The following is a 26,758-nucleotide window of genomic DNA, read 5'->3' as shown; positions in this document are numbered from 1 at the left end:
TAGGTTTAATTTCATAAGAAACTGCCAGATTGTCTTCCAAAGTGGCTTTCCAATTTTGCATTCCCACCAGCAATGCATGAGAGCTTCAGTTGCTCTGTCTTCACCAGCCCTTTGTATTTTCTGTCCTTTTTAGTTGAGCCAACCTAATATGTATGTATTGGTATTTCATTGTGGTTTTAATTTGCATTTACCTGATGACTAATGATGTTGAGCATCTTTTTCTGTACTTATTTGCTGTCAGTATCTCTTCTTTGAGGAGGTTATTGTTCAAATCTTTTGCCCATTTTCAAATTAGTATAAATTAAAAATTAATTAAATTAAAATTTTGTTTTCTTCTTTTTATATTCTAAATTCCAATACTTCATTTATTAGAATTGTGCTTATAAATATTTTCTCCTAGTTTGTGGCCTGTTTTTTCATTTTCTTAACAGTGTTTTTTGAAGAATAAAACTCTTTAACTGTATTGAAGAACAAATACATAAGTATCTACCATGTGTTAAGCTTTGATCAGCACTGGAGATACAATAATGTCTAAGCTTAAATTTGTACTTTTTCTCCTTTTTTTTTTTTTAAGGCCATCTATTGGTTTCTAAACTACTTTTTTCACTGAGTATCGTATCATTAATATTTTCACATAATTAAATATCATTGCAATGTAATTTGTAATGTAAACATAGTACTCTCTCATATAGTCATAATTTACCTACTTCTCTGTATTTTTTTACATTTATGCTGATTCCAATCAATACTTTTTTAAAAATGAAAAAAAAAATGATCATAGTCCTTTTGCAGAAATCTGTGCACATCTGTAATTATTTTTAGTAAAAATGCCTATAATTGTAAAGACTGGGACAAAGTCATGGCACTTTGTTTTATAACTGTCTCTTCTAAAGACTACAGGTGTCTTGAAGGCAAAGATCTCCTGCCCATCCTTGTTGCACCAAAATGTGACACAGAACCTGCCACATTGTAGATACACTGTACATGTTTGACGGTTGAATACTCAGAGAGGAAAGGAATTCCACTGAACTCTATGATCTTCCCCACTTCCTGTGTGAGAGAGTAAGAACTTCCTGTCTCCTATAGATGCCTGACTTCCCAGATGAAGGAAAAAAGAAGAAACTTTTCATCCAAGAGGAAACTTGCCAAGGAGATGCAGGTTCCCAGAGAGCTAAGTGACAAGCCTTGTTGCTGCTCAGCAATGCCCTGAAGGGGCCCCGCCCCTGGCCCATATAAAGCTGGGGTGCAGCGGGCAGCTGCAGCTGGCATTCCAGAGCACTGGCACTGGCATGAACTATGGCAAACGAAGTGCAAGTCCTGCACTCCCCGCTGAAAGGGGGGCATCCTCCTGCAGGTAGGCTGCCCACCTGCCCTCTGTCCTGCAGACAGCAGCAGCCTCATGCTTCTGCTGCTATTGCTACTGCCCCTCCTTCTACCAATGCCTTCAACAGGAGCGCCCCAACAGAGCGAAGGTTCTCAACCTGCCCAGTAGGACTTTAACTTCATGCAGCCCAATTTCCTCCTGTGTCTTTGATCCTTCTAGGCTTGTGTATAAAACTACTCAGGGATTTGTCAGGCCCCAGTTCAATTAAAACCTAATTATACCGAGGGTCGGCGAGGTGGTAAAAGGCATTCAGTGCTTGTGGAAAAGAATAGGTAGGGAGATTGGACCTTCCTTCCCTGCTATGGAACCCTGGTGGCACTGTAGTTAAGCATTCAGCTGTTAACCAAAAGGTCAGCAGTTTGAATCCACCTGCTGCTCCTTGGAAACCCTATGGGGCAGTTCTACCCTGTCCTATAGAGTTGCTACTGTCCTTTCTGGAGATGCCAGCTCTAAGATTCAGTCTCCCCAGGATGCCCGTACACCATCAGATTTCGTACCTATGTAAACCAGCTTCTGCGCACAGCGCAACACCCAAGTTTCTCTCTTCTTCAGACTTTGTGGTTGGGCAGTGTTATCAGTGGTGGAGTTTGCCTGTCAACAAGCTGAGAAGCACTTTTTAATAAGGACACAATTACTGGAGGGGCCTGACTGGACAAGGTAGCTACCAAGATGTTTTGCAAAGTATCCACAAAATTTTTAAATTACACTATTTATTATCAGCTCTCTGTAACATGGAAATTAGTCTTAATATACTTAACCGTATGTTTGTATGGCTCAGGTGAAATGTAGAGGCCTATTTTTAAATAGGTTTATGTTCTTTTAACTGCTTTCCTTCTTTGTTCCTTAAGAAAGATCTCCAAAGCTTGATCTCTTTGTTCTTGCGTTTCTCCATTTACAAAATGTATTTATTGTTATAATTCTTTGGCATTTCTAAGCCAAGGTTATTTCAATCATCCTTGCTGCAGAGGGTGATGACAGGTATAACCTTCACAAAGCGTGAAAAACTGACACAGAGGTTCAGTGACTTTCTGATGGGCAGCCCAGATGAAAGAAAGCAGAATTTGTCCTACTAATCCTGAGTTTCCAATTCAAGATACCCTGATCTTCTTTGGCACATTATGGGCATTTCATATTTGTAATTGGATTTAGCAATATTTAACATTATCTACATTTGAAGATTGTGGGAAAAAGATGTGGCAGTCTGCTTCTATAAAGATTACAGCCTTGGAAACCCTATAGGGCAGTTCTACTCTGTCCTATACAATTGCTAGGAGTTGGAATTGACTCGACAGCAATGGGTTTGGGTTTCTGGTTTATATTTAAAGATAATGGTGCTAACTCATGGTCAGGAACTATATTTGCAAATTATTGGAAGAGAAGCTGATCACATAGATAAAGGCAGAAGAAAAAGAACATCCTTCTTTTCCTGCCACTTCCATACCAATTCTTTGTAAAACCGTTAAGCTAAAACCTGCCATGCTAAATTACATTTGTGCACAAAGAACACAGAGATAAACTTAACAAAATGGAAGTTTGAATAAAACCACTAGGAACTTTCTATCCCCACCACTAATGATTGCTAATTACTTTGTGTACATAGCACACCATGACTCCATCAAGCATGTCACAGCGCCTCTGGCATGACAATTAATTATTATGAACTGTGACACTGCCGATAAGAGGTTTTAGATAATTAGAGTGAAGATGAAGGCAGACTGTTGCCTCCCCACTGAGAGCAAGGGAACAAAGAAGCCTGATCCTTCAGCATGTTTTGCTACATATTTTAAATCTGAACCAGTTTGCTATGTGGCAAAATTTTATTTATGGAACAACAACAATTAGGTGCCAAAATTCTATTAAATCTTCCCCTGAATTTATAAGCAAAAGACAGATTCTTGGGAGTGGAAAGCAATATGATTCAGCGGGAAGGGTGTGACACGACCTCTGGCGCCTGACAGAGCTGACTTTGAACCTGCTTTCATTCAGGTCTCTAAGCCTCCACTTTCTCATCTCTAAAACAAGGGTTAATAAATAACATAGGTCTTATAAGGTCGTTGTGAGTATTAAAAAAAGTTGGCCCATGTACAGTGCCATTGGGTACATAAATGTTGTTGTTGTTAGCTACTGTCTAATTGGACCTGGGCTCATGGTGGCCCTCTACTCGTGGGGAACCCATGCACAAAGGGTTCAGACTTCATGATCAATAGGGTTTTCACCGGCTGATTTTCAGAAGTAGACTTCCAGGCTTTTCTTCCTATCTTCCTTAGTCAGGAAGCTCTGCTGAAACCTATTCAGCACCATAACAACACCGAAGTCTCCACTGACAGACAGCTGTGGTGGCTGGGCATGAGGTGCATTGGCTGGGAATCAAACCTCGGTCTCCCCCATGGAAGGCAAGAATTCTACCACTGACCACCAATGCCCTCTACATGAATGTTAATCTCCTTAGAATGTAGGCCTGGCCTCTCCACGTTCCAGAAATCCTAATGTTCAAGGCTTCATTAGACACTACTGCAGCAGTCAGAACAGAAAACTGCAATGAAAAAGAGATCTGCCCCTGCCCCTATCATAGTTAAAAATGAAAACCACTAAGAATTCAGCCAGCTGTAACTCTTCCCACCTACATGTGGAGTGCTTAGCGGTTTCCTTTCACGTATATTAATATAGTATATTGCACCTCTGTTAGCCCTGGTTATAAATTTATGCTGTGAAACAAGGCTACATTAAACATGAGGTGGCCTGGGCTCTAGTGAGCATAAGTTTGAACTCTCTGCTTTTTTGATTTGCCTCACTCTCAGTTTTATAAGGACCACATTACATGAACGGCAGCACCAAAAACATGTGAAGTAGTAGTAGGTGATTCAGTGAAGCCAAAAAAGAAAAAAGAAAGGAAATTTAAAAAAGAGCAGTAGTTTATGAGTTTTTCTACATTCTGTGCACTTTTTAACTTGGTTTAAGCCAAATGAATCAAACCCTTAAGAGAGGTCCCCAATGAATCTCCAGAAACAATCAGTTTTCTGTCTCGTTAAAGAGAGGGGGAAGTTTAAGGGGAGGTTGTATCCCCAAGTGTAGAACTAACTCAGAAAATAGGGAAGCCCATAACTGCGTAAGGGCCAGTATCATTAAAAACAAACAAGCAGAAGCTTGGGTCTCTCAATTCCAGTCTGCTTGAATCAATTTGGTAAAACAAGAGGGGAACCGATCTGTGAGGTTCAAAGGGGGAGGGGGTGAAAACTACTGCCAAACAGCATGGTTGGGGAGTCATCGCTGCAGTTCACTGGGAGCTAACTATGCGCCAGGCACTGCACAGAGCCTTCTGGGCTTCCCTACAAGGTGTGGTACCATCATCTTCCTTTCACAGAGGAGCTCACTGAAATTTAAGGAGGTTGAGGGACTTGCCCAAGGCCACACCGTTAGTAGACAGCAGGGCTGAGATCTGAAAATGAAAGTGATCTTACTCCGAAGCCCTCTTGATGTCGAGCCTTCTCTCCTTTCTCCACATCCTTTCCCTGATGAGGGTCTTTTGGGTCTTGACTGGCAGCTTAAAATTGGCTGAAAAGTCAACTGTGAATGGAAAGGAAGCAATTTGCAAACATCTAACCTTTTAATTAAAATCTTCAAATAGAAGTTCTAAGCCACAAGGCAGAGTTTGCATAAGCCTTTGTGTTGTTCAGCTTTTTGGCATACATTCTGCACTGATTAGTGAAGGTGAAAACCTAATTTTTCTTGAGAGGTTGTCTTTATCTTGACTACTCTCCACCAAAAACTGCAAAATGTCTGGAAATGCTTAACTGGAAAATTACTGTATTTAGAATTCTAAACTAAAGAAGGGTCTATTTTTGAAAGTGTAAACTGCAAAAGCAGGGTAACTCTTGCTTCAGGATAGGAAAGCAAAGCTCCGCTTTCCCCATGTAAATTTGGATCTTCTAATGAAACCATCCAAAACAGCATCTTTCTCCTTTACATTTTCTTTCTTCTAGTTCATTTTGCTTTGTGAAAGAACCTAAAGTCTTAAGTATTTGAACTGAAAAGCCTGCTAAATGTTAAATCAGTTCATATTTTACTTTGCCAAGTCCAGTTGCTCCTTCTGTAAAGACTTAAAAATCAGTATATTCCCAAACATGAGGTTATGTAAGTGATTACAAGTTGAATGGGTTGATTTGGATACACTGAGACCTTGAAGAGATTTCATGAGCAGGCCTATCTGGTATAAACACAACAGCAAGAGCCTGATTGCATTGGGTTGTAATTGCTTATTGAATGCAAAATGATTCATCTAGATAGTGGGAGACCAGTGTTCTCAGCAGAGCTTTGAAGAGGACCCTCCCACAAACTGGTTCCATCTGGTTCAGTCGCCCCAACGTAATGCTGCCAGCTCCTCTATGTCTTTAATTGAAGGAGGTTCTTGCCTTTCACTGGTCAAGAATGAAAAGCGAGGCATGGAGAGTTTTCCACAGAAGCAAAGCTTTATTAAAACAGACTTGCAAAAGGAGAGGAGGAGGTCCTAGGCCATGCTTACCCTGTCTCCCAGAACAAAGAATTTGCATGGGCTTTTAAAGGTTTCTGGTGGAGGAGGGAGGATTTATGTTGATTCATAGGTATAGGAAGGGTTTTCCAGGAAGTGGCCCATTTGGATGGGGATATGTTAACTGCGGTGCCCACCCAGCAGCTTTCTAAAATGGCTTTAAGATAGCTTCTGTCCCGGAGGCTTCTGGGATTTGTAGCAGGAGTTAGTATGGGGTGTTGCACCTGCACAGTCCCTCCTGTGGTGCCAGTTCGACTCCTTTCTCAGGTACTTGAATCAGGCAGAAGTGATCCGTTGGTCATCTTGCGGATGTCTGTGCATGCTCCAAGGACCAGATTGGGTTGGTCCTTTTGAAAAACATCTTGCAAGGGAGTATGTTGTTTGTTCTTTCCTTATTGTACATTCCAGGATGGGAGTTTTGCATTAGCCAAACACATAGTATTGCAAGTAAGTTGCAAGTTGCAGGGCTCCTTGCCTAGGGCCTCAGTTCCTGTTTTCTCAGTAATGCCAGCCTTAGTATCTCAGTGCATCCACCTATAAAAAAAAAACCAAACCCACTGTGGTTGAGCCAATTCTGACTCATACCGACCTATAGGGCAGAGTAGAACTGCCCCATAGAGTTTCCAAGGAGCATCTGGTGGATTCAAACCACTGACCTCTTGGTTAGCTGTCATAGCACTTAACCACTACGCCACCAGGGTTTCCTCATCCACCTATAGTATGGGGATATTATCTTCTGCCTACTTCTACTGTACATGGGTGATCAAGTGAAACCACTTCCCTGAACAAGTTAGGTACAAGAAAACTGCTCTGGAAACCCAAGGTGTGGTTATACTTATTTTTCCTAATCACCAAGTTGGATCCCACAGCTCTATAACAGAGAGGATTCTGGTTCAAGGATGCCTGAATGCAAGCAGGAATCTTCTGGGGAAGGCTCCCCCCTCCCCACTTCCCATCCAAATGTCTCTGTTTTATTATTCTTAAGAATGAAGAACTCACATGCTTGCATTTATTTCATATTTATTTTGGCTTTTTTTCTCTGTTAAGTGCCCTATGATCTTTCCAAAGGTAGGAAAGGGATGGGTTTTTTTTTGTTTTGTTTTTGTTTTTTTGAGGCAGATGAGAAAGGCTAGGATCAGAGTTACATACTTTATAATAAAGATCATCTAGTTCATGGAATTTCCAAAAATATTTCTAAGTGGAAGCAAGCAAGGTGCCCATCAACGGATGAATGGATAAATAAATTATGGTATATTCACACAATGGAACAGTACGCATCGATAAAGAACAGTGAGGAATCTGTGAAACATTTCATAACATGGAGGAATCTGGAAGGCATTATGCTGAGTGAAATAAGTCAGTTGCAAAAGGACAAATATTGTATAAGACCACTATTATAAGAACTTGGAAATAGTTTAAACTGAGAAGAAAACATTCTTTTGTGGTTATGAGATGGGGGAGGGAGGGTGGGAGAGGGGTATTCACTAATTAGATAGTAGATAAGAACCACTTTAGGTGAAGGGAAAGACAGCACACAGTACAGGGGAGGTCCGCACAATTGAACTAAACCAAAAGCAAAGAAGTTTCCTGAATAAACTGAATGCTTCGAAGGCCAGCGTAGCAGGGGCAGGAGTCAGGGGATCATGGTTTCAGGGGACATCTAAGTCAATTGGCATAATAAAATCTATTAAGAAATCATTCTGCATCCCACTTTGAAGAGTGGTGTCTGGGGTCTTAAACGCTAGCAAGCAGCCATCTAAGATGCATCAATTGGTTTCAACCCACCTGGATCAAAGGAGAATGAAGAACACCAAGGACACAAGGTGATTATGAGCCCAAGAGACAGAAAGCACCACATGAACATCATCCTGAGACCAGAAGAACTAGATGGTGCCCGGCTACAACCGATGACTGCCCTGACAGGGAACACAACGGAGAACCCCCGAGGGGGCAGGAGAGCAGTGGGATGCAGGTCCCAAATTCTCATAAGACCAGACTTAATGGTCTGACTGACACTGGCAGGACTGACTTGATTTGTAAACTTTCACTTAAAGCACAATAAAAATTATTAAAAAAAAAAAAAAAAGAGAGAGAGAGAAACAGACAGAGAGGAGACACAGAAGAAAAGTTACCTTGAGGACGAAGGCAGAGACTGGAGTGATGCATCCACAAGCCAACTGCTGGCAGTCACCAGAAGCTAGGAGAGAGTAGTGGAACATATTCTTCTCAGAGCCTCCAGAAGGACCCAACTCTTCCAACATCTTGATTTTGGACTTCTGGACTCCAGAACTGTGAGAGAATAAATTCACATTGTTTTAAGCAAAAATATATGTATATATATATTCCTAAGGTGTTTGTGGCAGGTGGACTTCTTTCCTTCACTTAAACACACTGAGGAACAGAGAATTCACCATTGTACTAGGCAATCTATTTCACTTTGAATAACGCGAACTGTTACAATACAGCCAGACTCTGGCCTCAGAGGAGTAGGAGGGCAGCAGGGAGGCACTTGAACCTGGGCACAAGTCCAAGGAGGCACCAGAGGAGGCATGGAATGACATTCTGAGGCACCACAAATATAAAAGGCGCCTCACTGAGATCAACATTTATTCATCTTGAAATGGGGGACGTCACAATTCAGAGATTCCTCCTGGGTGATTGAAATTGGGGTGAGGGGCTGCAATTTAGAGATTGCCCCTGGGCACTGTCTGCCTTCCTGGAACTTTCATCTATTGGTCTTCATTCTTTCTTCTGGAACAATATAAAATAAATACCAATAGCTACTGGTTAGTAAATGTCAATTGTGTCACCTCTAATATCTAGAACAACCTGAAAAATCAACATTATTCCCTTTTGAAGGTAGAGGAAACTGGGCCTCTGAGGTCTTTAGGTATCTTGCTCAAGGTCATAGAGCTTAGGAAGTAAAGAGCTGTCTGACCTATACTACATTTCCTTACCATGAAACTGCTCTTCCTCCAGCAGACAGCTCCTCAGGTTTTTGAAAACGACCACCTTAACTCCTCTTTAAGAAGCCCTGGTGGCACAGTGGTTAAGCGCTCAGCTGCTAACTGAAAGGTCAGCAGTTCGAACCCACCAGCCGCTCTGAGGGCAAAGATGTGTCAGTCTGCTTAAATAATGATTAAACCCATTGCTGTCTGACTCATAGTCGGACTCATAGTGACCCTACAGGACAGAGTAGAACTGCCCCATAGGGTTTCTAAGGAGCAGCTGGTGGATTCAAACTGCCAACATTTTGGTTAGCAGTCTAAGCTCTTAACCACTGTGTCACCAGGGATCCTTAGAAACCCTATGGGGCAGTTCTACTCTGTCATACAGGGTTGCTATGAATGAGAATCAACTTGATGGCAATAGCTTTGGTTTGGTTTTTGGTTTAACTCCACTTTAGTCTTTGCTTCTCAGGAGTGATCCTTCCAGATTCCTTAGTTCCTCATGTGACACAGCTTCTTTCTCTATTCTAGTCACCCTCCTCGGCACATTCTCCAAATTGTCAGTGTCCCTTCAAATACACCGAACTCAACATTCCAAAGGTTTCCTCATTTTTAACTATTGTTTTTCACTCTAACAGCGTTGCTTCTATAAAACCAGTTGATTCCAACTCATGGTGACCCCATGTATGCTAGAGTAGCACTGTGCTTCATAGGATTTTCAATGGCTGATTTTTCAGAAGCAGATCACCAAAAGTGTTCAATGCGTCAAATCTATTCTTCAGATGGTCTCTAAATTCAGGTGGGGTATACTCAAGGTCATATTTTGGCTCTTGTGGACTTACTCTGATTTTCTTCAGTTTCAGCTTGAACTTGCATATGAGCAATTGATGGTCTGTTCTGCAGTTGGCCCCGGCCTTGTTCTGACTGATGATATTGAGATTTTCAACCATCTCTTTCCACAGATGTAGTCAATTTGATTTCTGTGTGCTCCATCTGGTGAGGTCCACGTGTATAGTCGCCATTTATGTTGGTGAAAGAAGGTATTTGCAATGAAAAAGTCATTGGTCTTGCAAAATTCTATAATTGGCATTGTTCCTATCACCAAGGCCATATTTTCCAACTACTGATCCTTCTTCTTTATTTCTGACTTTCACATTCCAAACACCAGTAATTATCAATGCATCTTGATTGCATGTTCAATCAATTTCAGACTGCTGCAGCTGATAAAAATCTTCTCTTTCTTCATCTTTGGCTCTAGTGGTTGGTGCATAAATTCGAATAATAGTCGTATTAACTGGTCTTCCTTGTAGGCATATGGATATTATCCTATCACTGACTGCGTTGTAGTTAAGGATAGATCTTGAAACGTTCTTTTTGACGATGAATTTAACGCCATTCCTCTTCAAGCTGTCATTCCCAGCATAGTAGACTATATGATTGTCCGATTCAAAATGGCCAATACCAGTCCATTTCAGCTCACTAATGCCTAGGATATCGATGTTTATGCGACCAGGCTAGTTGTGGAATGACATCAAGGACATCATACATGAAGAAAGCAAGAGGTCATTGAAAAGGCAGAAAAGAAAGAAAAGACCAAGATGGATGTCAGAGGAGACTCTGAAACTTCCTCTTGAACATCAAGCAGCTAAAGAAAAAGGAAGAATTGATGAAGTAAAAGAACTGAACAGAAGATTTCAAAGGGTGTCTCAAGAAGACAAAGTATTATAATGACGTGTGCAAAGAGCTCGAGATGGAAAACCAAAAGGGAAGAACACACTTGGTGTTTCTCAAGCTGAAAGAATTGAAGAAGAAATTCAAGCCTGGAGTTGCAATAGTGGATTCCATGGGGAATATATTAAACGATGCAAGGAAGCATCAAAAGAAGATGGAAGGAATACACAGAGTCATTACACCAAAAAGAATTAGTTGATGTTCAGCCATTTCAAGAGGTGGCATATGATCAGGAACCGATGGTACTGAAGTAAGCAGTCCAAGCTGCTCTGAAGGCATTGGTGAAAAACAAGGCTCCAGGAATTGATGGAATATCAATTGAGGTGTTTCAGGAAACAGATGCAGCACTGGAGGTGCTTACTGGTCTATGCCAAGAAATATGGAAGACAGCTTCCTGGCCAAATGACTGGAAGAGATCCATATTTATGCCTATTCCCAAGAAAGGTGATCCAACTGAATGTGGAAATTATAGAACAGTATCACTAATATCACATGCAAGCAAAATTTTGCTGAAGATCATTCAAAAATGGCTGCAGCAATATAGTGACAGGGAACTGCCAGAAATTCAAGCTGGTTTCAGAAGAGAACGTGGAACCAGGGATATCATTGCTGACATCAGATGGATCCTGGCTGAAAGCAGAGAATACCAGAAGGATGTTTACCTGTGTTTTATTGACTATGCAAAGGCATTCGACTGTGTGGATCATAACAAATTATGGATAACATTGCAAAGGATGGGAATTCCAGAACACTTAATTGTGCTCATGAGGAAACTTTACATAGATCAAGAGGCAGTTGTTCGGACAGGACAAGGGAATACTGATTGGCTTAAAGTCAGGAAATGTGTGCGTCAGGGTTGTATTCTTTCCCCATACCTATTCAATCTGTATGCTGAGTAAATAATCTGAGGAGCTGGACTATATGAAGAAGAATGGGTCATCAGGATTGGAGGAAGACTCATTAACAACCTGCGTTATGCAGATGACACAACCTTGCTTGCTGAAAGTGAAGAGGATTTGAAGCACTTACTGATGAAGATCAAAGACCACAGCCTTCAGTATGGTTTACACCTCAACATAAAGAAAACAAAAATCCTCACAACTGGACCAATGAGCAACATCATGATAAATGGAGAAAAGATTGAAGTTGTCAAGGACTTCATTTTACTTGGATCCACAATCAACACCCATGGAAGCAGCTGTCAAGAAATCCAAAGATGCATTGCATTAGGTAAATCTGCTGCAAAAGACCTCTTTAAAGTATTGAAGAGCAAAGATGTCACCTTGCAGACTAAGGTGTGCCTGACCCAACCCATGGTATTTTCAATCGCATCATATGCATATGAAAGCTGGACAATGAATAAGGAATACTGAAGAAGAATTGAGGCCTTTGAATTGTGGTGTTGGTGAAGAATATTGAATATACCATGGACTGCCAAAAGAAGGAACAAATCTGTCTTGGAAGAAGTACAACCAGAATGCTCCTTAGAAGCAAGGATGGCAAGACTGCGTTTTACATACTTTGGACATGTTGTCAGGAGGGATCAGGCCCTGAAGAAGGACATCATGTTTGGCAGAGTACAGGGTCATTGGAAAATAGGAAGACCCTCAATGAAGTGGATTGACACAGTAGCTGCGACAATGAGCTCACGCATAACAACAACTGTTAGGATGGCTCAGGACCAGGCAGTGTTTCGTTCTGTTGTGCATAGGGTCCCTATGAGTCTGAACCGACCCGACAGCACCTAACAACAACAACAACAGATCACCAGGCCTTTCTTCTAAGGCACCTCTGGGTGGAACTGAACCTCCAATCTTTCAGTTAGCACCAAATGTGTTAAATGTTTCCACTGCCTATAGCTGGAGATAATGATCAATCCAGGTGAAAATGTGTACAAACAATGGCACCAAGGAAAACTAACAAGAATTACAGCACAGGATATTTGAAAAGCACTTGCTTTTTAAGGAGAATAAGAAATACTATTGAGAGGGGTACCGAAGGCCGACACCCAGACCTCCTCCTATTTGGTTCGCCTTGATAGACCAGATAATGAACCCTGGTGATGGGTGGTTAAGCACTCGGCTGCTACCAAGAAGTCAGCAGTTTGAATCCACCAGCCGCTCTGAGGGAGAAAATGTGGCAGTCTGCTTTCATAAAGATTTACAGCCTTGGGAACCCTTGGGGGCAGTTCTAATCTGTCCTATAGCGTCGCAATGAATTGGAATTGACTTGAAGACAATGATGATGGTGCTGTTGACAAGCACACTCCTCGCACAAAAATATCGATGTCTCTTCAAACATTCTTCCCAAAAAGTTCATCCTTTGGTTTGTTTCACCTCTGTATTCCATGGCTGTTCAGAAGATATTTCCATATAATTTTATTCCTGTTGCTGATTACTTAGTATACCTTTTTTCTTCTATATATGTACATGATAAGAATTTAAAGCAGATTATGTATAAGGATGCAATTTTTTTCCTAGACTGAATTTAACATTACAAAATTGCAGTGAGAAACGTTTATAATCAATAAAAGAACAACTTCACAATTCAAAATGACTAAGCAGAGTTAATTACACGAATGTAAGAATGATTCAATGGCAAGACATCTATTAATACAATTAACCATATTAATAGGTGCAAGAAGAAAAACCATATGATCATATCCATAAATGTTGAAAAGACAATAAAATTCAACATCTATTCTTAAATTTTAAGCCCAATGAAACAGTAATAGAAAGATACTTCCTTAATATGATGAAAACATATGTATAAAAAAATATATATGTATATACATAAAGGAACTCTGGTGGCACAACGATTAAGCTCTTGGCTGTTAACCAAAAGGTCAGTTCAAACCCATCAACTGCTCTGTGGGAGGAAAGACCTGGCAATCTGCTCCTGTAAAGATTACAGCCTAAGAAACCCTGTGGGACAGTGATACTCCCTCCTATAGGGTCAGAATCAACTCAATGACACACAAAAACATATACGTATGTTGAGAAAACCAAGCCTCAAGATATTATAGCCCCCAAAGTACACATCATGCTTTAGTGAGGAAATGCTAAACACAATCTCATTAAAATCAGAAAGACAAAGATGTCAACCATCACCACTATTTAACATTATTCTAGAGGTAATATTATTTTTATTTGTAGTTCATATAATTTTTTACCTGGAAAGCCTAAGAGATCAACCAAAAGCTATTATAAACAATGAAAGAATTCGGTAAGGTCTGGGTATACAATCAGTAACATTAATATAAAAACAATAGAGATATAATGGAAGAACAGACCTCACTTATAATATTATCACCACCACCAACAACAAAAAGATAAAATGCTTATGGAATAAACCTAATAAGAAATGCACAAGATTTATGTGAACAAGCTACTGAGGGACCCAAAAAGAGACGTGAACAATGAAAAAGCACATCATGTTCTTGTAATGGGAGCCATCAACGACACAAAGAGAACAATTTTTCCTAAGAAAATCTACAAACATAAAACAGGATCATTAAAAATATCAAGAAGTTAAAAAGGGGGAGGGGGGCCAAAAATACATATATATCAAGAAGTCTTTTTTATATGGAATTGACAAACTGGCTCTAAAATTCATATGGAAAAATAAATAAGAATAGTTAATAAAATTCTAAAAAGAAAATCTGTCAGGGAAGGCTAATTCTGTCAGGTATTAAAATATACTGCTATAATAATTAAAATGGTATTATAATAGCATATGAATGAACAGATTAATGGAACAGAAGTCCAGAAGCAGTCATATATATTTATGTATTTTTTCAATATTACTGGAATCATCTAAAAAAGTCTTGCATCCCTCCTCATGACTCACACAAAATACATTCCTAAATTATACAAAAATGAAACCATAAGAGTTCTAGTAGAAAACATGGAAGAATGTTTATAAAATAACACAGTGGTGAATTCTTTAGTGATATAAAATCCAGAAGCCATAAAAGATTGGTAAGTTCACATAAAAACAGCAGATTCCTGCCTCGAAAAAAAAGTCTCAACTCTTTGAGATCCCATGTGTGTTGGAATAGAACTGTGCTCCACAGGATTTTCAATGGCTGATTTTTCAGAAGTAGATAGCCAGGCCTTTGTTCTGAGGCACCTCTGGGTAGACTCAAACCTCCAACCTTTTGGTTAGTAGCTGAGCACTTAACTGTCTGTACTACCCAGGGTCTCCAGTCAAAAAGCACTAACTGGTAAAATATTTTATATATTTTTATTTGCAATGTAATCGAAGACAAAAGTACCTATAAATCAGTAAGAAAAAAGACAGCAACCTAAAAGGAAAAATGGACAAAGAATTTAAACAACATATAGAAAAGAAAATACAAATGACTTCTAAAATATACGTACGTAATCTCAACAATTCTAAAAACATGGGAAACTCAAATTAAAATAAAAAGATACCATTGTTTTTAATTATTGGTTGGCCAAACCTAATGTTTTATAGCTCACATTGTGGCTGGGGTATGGAGAAACAATCATTGTCATCATGGATGGCGGGAATGTAAACAGGGCAACCTCTGAGAAGGACAATCTAGGAAAGTTTTTAGCAAAGTTCCAAATGCCCATAGTCTTAAGAATTAACTAGCTCACTTCTAGGAATTTATCCCACTATTATACTTGCACATGGGCAAAATTATATATATAAAAGGATATTCGCTGTAGCATTGTTTGTGATACCAATGAATTAGGAATACCTGAAATGTCCAACATAAGGGAACTGGTTAAGTAAAAATAGATAATTCATACAATGTAATTTTAAAGGAGATGTTAAACGGAAAGATATCTATCTATAGATATCTATATAGATCTCCAAAATATTGTGGTTAAATGAAAAAATAACCAAGGCACGGAACAATATGTATCTTAGGCTACCATTTTTTAAAAACAATACATAAATACATTCATCTATGGATGAATCCATAAGAAACTGGTAACAATGGCAGTATCTAGGGAGTGTACTGGGGCTCTGGGAAATAAAAGTGGGAGGAGAGAGACTGCAGATCTTGTGTGTTTTTGAATTGTGTGCCTTGTATATATATTATACAATCAAAAAATAAGTATTTTTAAAAGAACAATGACGTAGTCAATTCACATGGGCATTGAGAAACAGAATAGGGTTTTCTGGTTTTTCACATTATTGGAGGTAGTTTTAGAAAATTGCTAATCCGACATATCCATAAAAGGAATTAACAGGTTCAAACAAACTAACGTCTGTTTAGCCTTTTCTCATTTGGGCTTGTCAGATTTTAGATACGCAAATTTCCTGGGAACAAGAAAAAGGTATTTCATTTGACTTGCAGTCTGAAATGGGTTGTTCCTTTTCAAAAAATTGATTTCATCTGACTTTGTTAAACACTTCAACTGATGTTAGGTCATCTGTAGCCTAATTAACACTAATTGATCTTTTGAATGGCAGGATTATTAATGTAGTTTAATTACTCATTAGAACATTTGAGCTTAGCTAACAACCGAGGGCTGGGGTCCGGAATGGAACATGGGTTTACCATGGGATCGAAGACATCTCTGCGGAATTAAATGCCAGTTATCAGTGCACGTCCTGACTTTTGGCTCATCTCTCTCAGGATCTGGCTTTGAAAAGCTTTAATTGGGAAAAAAAATGCAGACCAGGCACAAACTTTAATCTTGTGGGAAAACAGAAGAGTCGCATTGTAACTGTTATTTTCTTTTCTGTTAAAAGTAATTGGTATTATAACAAGAAAAAATCTTTTTCAGTAAAATGCCTAAGGAAATCTGTTGTTCCCCTCCCCAAAGCGGAGGTGTAGCCTTCTGCTGCTTTTTTGCAAATGGTTTGTGCTTGGCTGGTAACCAGAAGATTAGTGGTTTGAACACACCCGGTGGCACCACGTAAGAAAAGGCCTGGTGATCTGCTTATGTAACATTAACAGCCAAGAAAAGCCTATGGAGCAGTTCTCCTCTGTACCACATGGGGTCATCATGAGTAGGAGTCGTTTCCATGACACAAGACAACAACAAAAACATGCCCCTCTCACAGTTACAGAGAAGCATAAAATAGGCCTCAGCCATTCCCCTCCCTTGTTTGCCTCCCAAAGTACTTGTTTCTTTTATTATGGTGTTTCAGGATAGCTTTTTATTGTGTTGTTTTAGATACAAGTTTACAAGCAATTTTTAAAAAATGAACTCAAATTCTTTTCCAATCTAAATTCATACCTTACATAACAAAGCAAGCCTTCTCTTGCTGTTCTACCGATGACTGTCCTGTTGATGCTTGTTTACAGTTAAAGCTGGAGGAATGCGAATTTCAAAAAAACAAGAAACTGGAGTCTTAGAGAGACATACCAAAAAAACAGGATTAGAGAAAACAAGGTAAGGACTGGACTGTTCAATTTCTTCTCCTTGTTCGTCTTGAGCAGTTTTGAGCGACTCTTTTCCCAGGAGTCAGAGGGCTTCCTATTTTAGGACAAACCAAGGTCTCTGATGCATTTGTTGAGGGCGGGGTGGGGGGTAGGGGTGGGGGTGGGGGGGTGGAAGAGGTGAGGAGCTAGCTGGCAGTGAGCGAGCTGAGGTGGGGGTGATGATCTGATCGGTGGTCATGGGGGGGCTGAAGGTGAAAAGGACACTGGGCGAAAGGTGGCTTCAACGTGGACAGCTCTTTCACTACCCTCACCACTAGGCCTCCTCCTCTCCCCAGCCTGCCTTTCTTCCTCACTTAAAACACGCGGTTCTAAATGCATCCAAACCTGAAGCAATCCCTTTATCCTATTTTCAGATGAGTCTTTAAAATACTGTCCCTAGGCTTGCCCATTTTCATAATATGCTTTCTGCAACCAAATCTCCTGAATTAAAAATCACTGCCTTTTTGTCTTATTTTAAATGCATCACTCAATTATTTAGAAGATAAATGGCCACTATATTTGGCACAGCGGAGGGCGAATATATACACTGAAGCTGGTTCTTCCCGGCTCCTTCTGCCATCACCTTGACACGCTGGGAAGGGCCTAGAGTGGCTGGATCCCACACACAAACGGCCCGCCGGCTCTAAGCCCTAGTTCAGGAAAATGAGTGCTTTCAAAAAGAAACACAGAAGAAGTTCTTCCAAGTCGTGTAAGGAGGGCCGTTTCAGAGACTATTAATTTCAAGACTGTTTCGGCAGATGAGCTGATGAGTGACTCAGTATGAATCCATTAGCGATGCTCAAGGTACCTCCTCAAATGTTAAGTGGCACCAACCTCTGAAAGAGAATTCTGACAGGAATAGACAATTGCTGTGGAATTTCTTAAATCACTTTTAAAGCTTTCTTCCCAATTTCTGGGAAGGAAGTTTTTTGAGGATTCCTCCCCCCCTCCACCACACACCCCACTTTAAAACAAAATACGGATTTATCTCTTTAACAGTAAGTCATTTATTTCCTCTGATATCAGAAAATAGGAAATATAGTCACATAATGAAAGGGAAGCTGTAAGTCCTCAAGAGTGGTGAGGTCACCACTTATTTATCTTGTGACCCAGCATCTAGTACAGTTTCTAGAATAGGGGATGTACTCTTGTAAAGGAAGCCAGCCTGTGGTTGAATTGAAAGATGGCAAATTTCTAAAACTTGCTTTGATTCTGAAACCTGTGTCAGGCCTAACCCTATTTGTTGTGACATAGGTTAATATGCCTGGGCCAGGGGCTCAGGAACTAAAGAGTCATGGCGTGGAAATGACCTAGGCTGCAGCCAATGGGCAAGTCGTTCATTTCTCCGTACCTCTGAAAAATGGGAACTTACTATTAATTCTAATATCAGCTGAACTATTTGAGAAAAGGAGTTGGCTAGGAAGTGATAAAGGGAGAGGATTGGAACTCTTTTAAAAATCTCAATTGTTTTCTAATAATCATAAAAAGAAATAGTTTTCTTTCTCTACTTACCAGGGTCAGGGACAAGTTACATACAGTCTGAAGCTTATACAATTTGGGGATCATTTTAAAGAAGAATAATAAAAAATTATAAATATGAAATTGTTAGGGTCGCTCCCTGGGCTGTGGAAATGGCCAGTGCAGTGAGGGGCCCTGAAGCTTAAGCTTCGTTAGCAACGCCAACCTGTTACCATCGAGTTGATTCTGACTCGTAGCGATCCCTGTACGTCTACCTTTGCTGCTTCTATCTCCTACTCAGGCACATGCTGAAGATATAAGTACCTCATTTTCATCGGCCAACACCTCTCATTACATATTCTTGGAGAAGTGCTTTTAAAATTATGTCATAGAAAATGCATTTCGAAGTATCATCAGTCTGTCTATATTCTAATAACTGTTTTCACTAACCAACACGAACCAGCCAGAACAAAAGAATATGCCAAATGCAGAGTTTCCTTCAAGAAACTGTACTGCAGACTCTACCGGATTGTAATTCTCCTCCAAAGTAACTTGAAAGAAGCCTGACATGAAAGAGTAGATGCTGTATGGTTCATTACATGAAGTACAGAAACAGTCGGAACGAATCTAGGGGCTATAAGTCAAGGTAATGGTTAGCCTTGGGGGTAGTGGGGAGCACAAAGGGAGGCACTGGTCATCTTCCATTTCATAATCTGAGCGCTGGTTTTACTACTGGGTTCAGTTTGTGAATATTCACCATGCCAACCACTTACTGTATGTGCATTTTTCTGCATGTATATTATACTTCAATTAAATTTTAAAATAATTATAATCATAATTTGACCTATAAAGCGTCTATCATCTGAACACAAAGAAGCAGAATTTTTTGTCTACTACTTGTTGCCAACAATCCCTGAGTGGTGCATACGGCTAACGCACCTGGCTGCTCACTGAAAGGTTGGCATTCAAATCCGTCCAAAATGCCTTGGAAGAAAGGCCTGTTGATCTACTTCCAAAAAATCAGTTACTGAAAACCCTATGGAGCATAGTTCTACTGTAACACACATGAGGTCGTCATGAATCACAATCAAATCAACAACAGCAACTGTGAAAACTTAAAGGCTCGGTTAAGTCTGTTAGCCTCTTAAGTATGAAAGTCTTAAAGTCCTACATGAAGCTTCTTTTCATTTTCACAGTGCCATTGCAAATGTTGCGAAAATACAGACAATGGATACTCTGAATGACATATCGGAGAAGGTAAGCCATGGGTGAGGTGGCACACACCCAGATAGGCACACACGATACTCCAAGTCAGTATTTACCAATGTATCAGGCTGTGTGGGCAAGTGAGCAGATGACTTCTGAGGTTTTTTCCAACCCAAAGGTTTGACATCCTTATGAAAGAATCTGTTCCCAGTAAGTGGAACACAGAGTGGTTTTGGTGAGAAAAGCTGTTTCTCTCAGATTCCTAATGTACCCATTAAATAAATCATTTCAAAAATAAGAAAATAAAGTGAGAAACATGATGCAGAATTTGCAGAACTTGACTTTGTCGTCCCAAATATTTTCGGGAACATTGGCACGTTTGTATAAAAGGCAGCCTGTGTGTTGGAAATTTGTCAGTTTTTGACCTTCCTCCCCACCACAGCATTCCCTTAAAGAAATATTTGACTTGAGGCAAGGGTGGTGGTGGAGAGTTACACGGCTTAGGGCTGAAGGAAGGCTGGGCATGGCTTGGGTTTATGGCAGTAAAGTCTGTTTATAAAGGTGGTTGACCGTTGTTATTTTTATTTCAATTTCCTGGATTTTTTTCTAGGTAGCACAAGAAATTCAGAAAACTATAACGAGATAGTGGCTTGGTTTTGGATTCAGTAATTTGTTTTTAAGGAGCCCTGGTGGCACAATGTTTAAGTGCTCAGCTGCTAACCCTGAAGTTGGTGGTTTGAACCCACCCAGTGGCTCTGTGGAAGAATGACCTGGTGATCTGCTTCTGTAAACATTAAACCGAAAAAAAAAAACAAACAAAAAAAAACCCAAATGCATTGCTGCTGAGCCAATTCTGACTCATAACGACCCTATAGGACAGAGTTGAACTGACCCACAGGGTTTCCAAGGCTGTAATCTTTATGGAAGCAGATTGCCACATCTTTCTCCCTCAGAGCGGATTGTGGGTGGGATCTGGTTAGCAGCTGAGGGCTTAAATACTGCACCACCAGGGCTCTTTTTTGTAAAGATTACAGCCTAGAAAACCTTATGAGGCAATTCTACTCTATCACATGGGGTCACTAAGAATCGAAAATTGACTTGACGGCACCTAACGACAACAGTTTTTTTTTTTTTATAGTTGATCATTTTATTTTTCAGAACCTTATCCCAAGATATTTTAATCATTATGGCCTTTGAATTTATAGCTGAGCAATGATCATGCTCCTTTTACCCAGAATTTCTTAATTCATTATTTTCAGATGAAATCTTTCAGTTACTTTTTTTTTCTTCTTTTTCTATTGTGCTTTAAGTGCAAGTTCACAATTCTAGTCAGTTTCTCACACAAAAACTTATCAATTTTAGTCACTTTCTCATACCAAAACTTATACACACATTGTTATGTGACCCTAGTTGCTTTCTCTATAGTGTGACAGCACATTTCTTCTCTCCACCCTGTATTTCCCGTGTCCATTCAACCAGGTCCTGTTCCCCTCTGCCTTCTCATCTCGCCTCCTGACAGGAGCTGCCCACATAGTCTCATGTGTCTACTTGAGCTAAGAAGCAACTCCTCACCAGTATCATTTTATGTCTTATAGTCAAGTTTAATCTTTGTCTGAAGAGTTGGCTTCGGGAATGGTTTAATTTTGAGCTAACAGAAGTCTGGGGGCCATGTCCTCTGGGGTCCCTCCAGTCTCAGTCAGACTATTAAGTCTGGTCTTTTTACTAGAATTTGAGTTCTGCATCCCACTTTTCTCTTGCTCCAGAAGGGAAACAGTTTCTTTTTAAATGTTGTAGGTGAGCTGAGTGCGTACCCTTATTCTAGAAGGCAGATGCATTGCATTCAGGGGAATGAAGAACCACTCTTTCTGCTGCTCCCACATTTACTGAAGGGACAGGACCAGTGTCCTTCATAGAAGGAAGACTTGCTGCCATTGCCTCAGGGGCCTGAGGACCGTCAGTTCAGCCTCCGCAAAAGATTAGGGCAGTGACTGTGCAGTTGGACCTTCTGGGGCCCCCACTGGCCACTGACGCCACCACTTGCTATCCATATAGCCTTGGGCAAGTTACTTACCCTGTGTCTCAGATTCCTCATTTGTCAAATGGAGATAAGTAACAGTACATACCTCATAGGGTTGTTGTGCGGAGTAAATGAGTTCATCTACTGAAAGTTCTCAGAACCGTGCTTCACGCAGAGGAACTTGTATGCTCTCTTTCTTAGGGTTGGTAGCATTGATTTTATGATAGTGAAATGAAAATATATGCCTGAACTCCAAATTGTAAAAGACAGAAAATGGTCTTGATTGTAGGCTACAACTACAGAGCCTTCTACTGTGAGGGGCTCAATTCACTCACTCAGATAGATTTGGGGTGAGGCTCTAAGTGACTCTTTGCCTTCCTGGCCTAGAAGAAGGGCAGTGATGGATGATAGATACCCTGCAGGGCAACACAAGCTGCCCACTCTTCCATCTCACCTATTCTTGCTCCTGCCCACTCAATGCCTCTTCCTCAGGAGGCAAGAAAATGCCCTCAGTTGTAAGTGGAACTGGATAGAATAGATATGTTCATATTAACTCAAAATAAAATGTTTTAAAGGAGTGGTTAAAAGGTTGATTATGTATGAAGGAGTTGTACTCTGCACCCATGGGGTCACTACGAGTCAGAATTGACTCGAAGGCAACTAATAACAACAATAATGTTGTTCATCAGGTATGATGCCAGAGTCTATATTGTCTTTTTACATACATATGTGTATATGTATATAAAACGACGTGTTGTTGTTGTCGTTAGGTGCTGCAGAGTCAGTTTTCAACTCATAGCAACCCTGTGTGACAGAATAGAACTGCTCCATAGGGTTTTCTTGCCTGTAATCTGTACAGAAGCAGATCACCAGGTCTTTGTCCTGTGGAGCCACCGGGTGAGTTGTAACCACCAACCTTTCTGTTAGCAGCTGAGCGCTTAACCATTTGCACCACCAGAGCTCCTCGTATATGACATAGAGGGGTTCGTTTTCTTTCAGTTAAAAATATCACTTCTTTTTTTCAAAGATATAATGAATAATCTCTCCCAAAATAGCAGAAACAATAATAGATTGTATTTGGAAACTATAAGAGAAAGTTGGGATGGTGTGCTGTTACTAATTTTTTTTAACAACAACTATACCTATTAATGTGGCAGAAAAACGTAGCAGTCTGCTTCTGTAAAGATTACAGCCTTGGAAACCCTATGGGACAGTTCTGCTCTGTCCTACAGGTTGCTATGAGTTGGAATCGTCTTGATGGCAATGGGTATACCTATTACACAACAACAACTTTATAGCTCAGCTCAATGTTTAGAATGTAAAAGAATTCTTCAAATGACAGTAGTAGGATCGTGGCTAAGGCTGCGCAGATGACTGGTTAGGAGGGCAGGCTCTGGCGTCAGACTGCCTGGGTTCCTACCCTGGCTCTGCCACTCACCAGCTATGTGTCCTTGGTCAGCCTTCCTCACTTTCTCTACCTCTGTTTCCTCTTCTGTAAAATAGGAATGCCATTAGTAGCACCTGCTTTAGAAGGATGTTGTGAGAATAAAATGTATATAATGTACGTAAAGTGTTAGCATGGAGCCAGACACACTCAGCCCTCAGTAAGTGTTAGCCGCCATTCCTCAGGCAGTTACCCTGCAGGGCACCACTTGGAATCCAGACAAAGGAGAAGAGACTAGCATCAAATATAAGTTCCAAGGTTAGCAAAAGTGACTTTCAAATATGGAAGTTAGTGAGATACACGTTTTCCTACAGCTAAGAAAAATCCTCCCAGAAATCATAATCAACTGGACATGTACTAGAATTTTATAACGTTCAACCTTGGAACCAAAAAAAAAATCAAACCCATTGTTGTCAAGTCAATCCTGACTCATAGCAACCCTATAGGACAGGGTAGAACTCCCCCATAGGGTTTCAAATGATGTAAATCTTATGGAAGTAGACTGCCACATCTTTCTCCCACAGAGAAGCTGGTGGATTCAAACCACTGGCCTTTTGGTTAAGCAGCCCAGTGCTTAACCAATGCGCCACCAGGGCTCGTTCAACATTGGGAGTGGTGGGAAGAAAGACAAATGCTTTTTAAAGAATAGATCAGCTGAGATCAGTTGTTGCCAGGGGCTGGGGGTGGATAAAGGGTTGACTGCAAAATGGTACAAGGTAATTTTGGGAGAGGAGGGGTGAAGGAAAGATTCTGTACCTTAATGGTGGTAGTGGTTACAAGATTGTATACACTTGTCAAAACTCACAGAACTGTATACTAAAAGGGGCAAATTTTACTGTATGTAAATTATGCTTTCATTTTAAAGAATGTAAAAAAAAGCAAAAAAAAAAAACCCCGCTGTGTAAACTATAACCAAACCAAACCTGTTGCCATCAATTCCAACTCATAGCGACCCTATAGGACAGAGTAGAACTGCCCCACAGGATTTCCAAGGTGCAGCTGGTAGATTTGAACTGCTAGCCTTTTTGTTAGCAGCCTGAGCTCTTAACTACTATACCTATAAAAAAATATACAGCCTCATAAAAAAAGATATAAAATACAAAGACATATAAAAGGTACGTGCATATAGGTATAGATCTCTGCTGATAAATGTTCACCAACTTGGAGTGGTTTTCCCCACAATATATGTTGTCACAAAGACAATATAAAATTGGTCAGAAGAAATATAGTAACAGAATCAAGGGTCATATCCTCTGCATTTAGCAACATTCATCTAGCCAGCTAGAATTATTTAATTCTCATGCCTATTTTAAGAATTTAGAGTCCAAGACAATGACAGTATCTTCTCTATCCAAAGGATCACATCAAACATTCAGTCACAGCAGGAAATGTCTATCATATACTATTTAATCTATGGATTAAAAAAAAAGAAAAAAACACAACCTGTTGCCACAGAGAGTCAGTTCTGGCTCATAGCGACTTCATGTGTGTCAGAATAGAACTTTGCTTCATAGGGTTTTCAATAGGCCCTGGGTGGCACAAACAGTTAAGTGCTTATCTGCTAGCTGAAAGGTTGACGGTCCAAACCCACCTAGGGGCACCTTGGAAGGTAGGCCTGGCAATCTGCTTCTAAAAAGTCACAGCGTTGAAAACCCAATGAAGTAATTCTACTCTATACACATGGGGTTACCATGAGTTGGAATCGGCTTGACGACAACAACAACCACAACAACCTTATGGAAGTAGATAGCTAGGTATTTCTTTCATGGTGCCACTGGGTGGATTCAAACCACTACCTTTCAGTTCGTAGCCAAGCACAAACCATTTGCACCACCCATTGTATATGGATACCTTACTTTAAAACCAGCCTGGGACTTGATTTAGGAGATGACAAACAATCCCAAATGGATTGGAATTATACAAACCTGAACTGGAAGGAGGCTAAAATTTCCCCACCTCTTCCTCCCATGCAGACCTTTCCCTCCACACTATTCTCCTTCCCTCCCTACTTCCCTATCCAGTGCTCCCACCTCTTCAGTCCAGAAGATCAGAGAACACATGCTGCCCAGTGTCAGACCACATGACATTATATTCCTGCACAAAAAGAATCATGTAACCCCAAAAGCTCTCTAAGCTAAACATCTGAGAAACCTGGTGTTAGACAAAGTACTACCTAATGCTTAGAAGTCATCTGACCTTTTAGAAGTCAGCTCCTCTGAAATTTATGGTTATTCATTTACCTAATTTTGTTTAAGGCGGGAGGTGAGAGAGAATGATACTGCCAAATGTGTTAATTCCCTGGACAGTCATGCAAGTTAAATTTGGCAGTAGTTATGAAGCTTCTCAGAACATAAAAGTATCCAGTTAAAACGGTAGGAACAGGGTTGGGTTATGGTGTGGAGGGGTAGTGGAATGTTTAAACTTAAAGTTGGGGGTCACCTTTTCACGTTGCCAGATGGGCCAGCGCCAAAGTCAGTGAGATGCATGCGAAATGGGATGGGGGCGGTGGGGAGAGAAAGCTATCAAAGGCATCAGCAAATTTAAAAAGGTTTCTCTTGTTCTGTAGATTAACATCACTGTAGGAGTATCCTTGAATTTCATTGACGGGCACTGAATGTTTTGTTTTAAGCACTTTGCTTAACAGGGTGTGGAAATTTAAGTGCCAGCATTCAAGTTGGAAGTTAACACCCTGGAAAGATGAATGGAAGAGCTGCGGGTCTGCTAATACTACCCAACTTCAGGCTCTGAAACAACACCTGCCGCTGTCTTTCTTGCATCTAGAATTTTTTTCACAGCCCCAGTCATAAAGACCTTTATCACACTTCTTTAGCTTTTTCTCTAAAACTAAAAATATTGATTCTAAGGTCATAGCTACCTAAGATGAAGGCAAATTCTCAAAGTGGGGGTTTCTATTGATCTGCTTTTCGAGTTCAATACTGTTGCCCAGTGATGGAGCCCCAGCAAGGCAGAATCCTGAAACATGTTTCTGGCCTTGAATTCTTTCCCTCGTGGGGTTACCCATCCATTTTTTAACTTAGACTCTTATCTTAACCTAGATTCTCTCTGCCCCTAATGAATCAGATAAGAAATATCTTTCATTCTACAAATCCTAGCATTTTATGAAGACTAATGATGAAAAATCCAGAGATTCCCTCAAAGTTAAAGACATCAGGCTAAAGCACAGCTGGTTGTACTCTGGAAAGATATTCGTACTTATTTCTGGTTCAGGCTTGAAAATAAAACCTTCCTATCTCCATTAATATAAAACCTATAGACAAGAATAAGGGTATTTAGGTATTTGGGTATGAGGTATTGAAGATTTGACCAATTTATTTAGTTTCATCAGACTCTTTGTAGTTTCTCCACTCACAACCTCCAATTCCTTCCACCTCAGGATGTTCCTGATAGAGGAGGGTGGGCGGTTTGAGAAAGAGAACTTCATACCTTCGTTTGTCTTGTTTCCAAAAGTTGTTGTATAAGCCTGCTACTGCCCTCCCCACCAAAGCGTCTACACTAGTTCCTTAATAATTATGGGCAGTTTCTCTGAAGCTATTATCTTCGCCAGAGTTATTTCTGTTTCTTTCTCAGTGTTGTTGAATTTCTTTTTTTTCTCCAAGCTTTCCCAGACCAATTCAT

The 26,758-nt window shown here is 40.3% G+C and overlaps 1 protein-coding gene across 1 annotated transcript in view; it reads left to right on the top strand.

The window, feature by feature from the left end:
• The first annotated feature begins 1,250 nt into the window (after positions 1-1,250).
• The window catches only part of DAPL1 (death associated protein like 1), a 31,471-nt gene continuing 5,963 nt past the window's right edge, over positions 1,251-26,758 (top strand). Inside the window, exons 1-3 of the mRNA XM_023542926.2 lie at positions 1,251-1,354; positions 16,881-16,968; positions 19,652-19,712. Of these exons, the coding sequence (XP_023398694.1) occupies positions 1,297-1,354; positions 16,881-16,968; positions 19,652-19,712 (207 nt within the window). The 5' untranslated portion in view covers positions 1,251-1,296. The remainder of the gene's footprint in view (positions 1,355-16,880; positions 16,969-19,651; positions 19,713-26,758) is intronic.

Source organism: Loxodonta africana, chromosome 6 (genome assembly GCF_030014295.1).
Source record: "Loxodonta africana isolate mLoxAfr1 chromosome 6, mLoxAfr1.hap2, whole genome shotgun sequence".
Taxonomy (NCBI): domain Eukaryota; kingdom Metazoa; phylum Chordata; class Mammalia; order Proboscidea; family Elephantidae; genus Loxodonta; species Loxodonta africana.
This window is presented reverse-complemented; position numbering and strand designations above follow the sequence as displayed.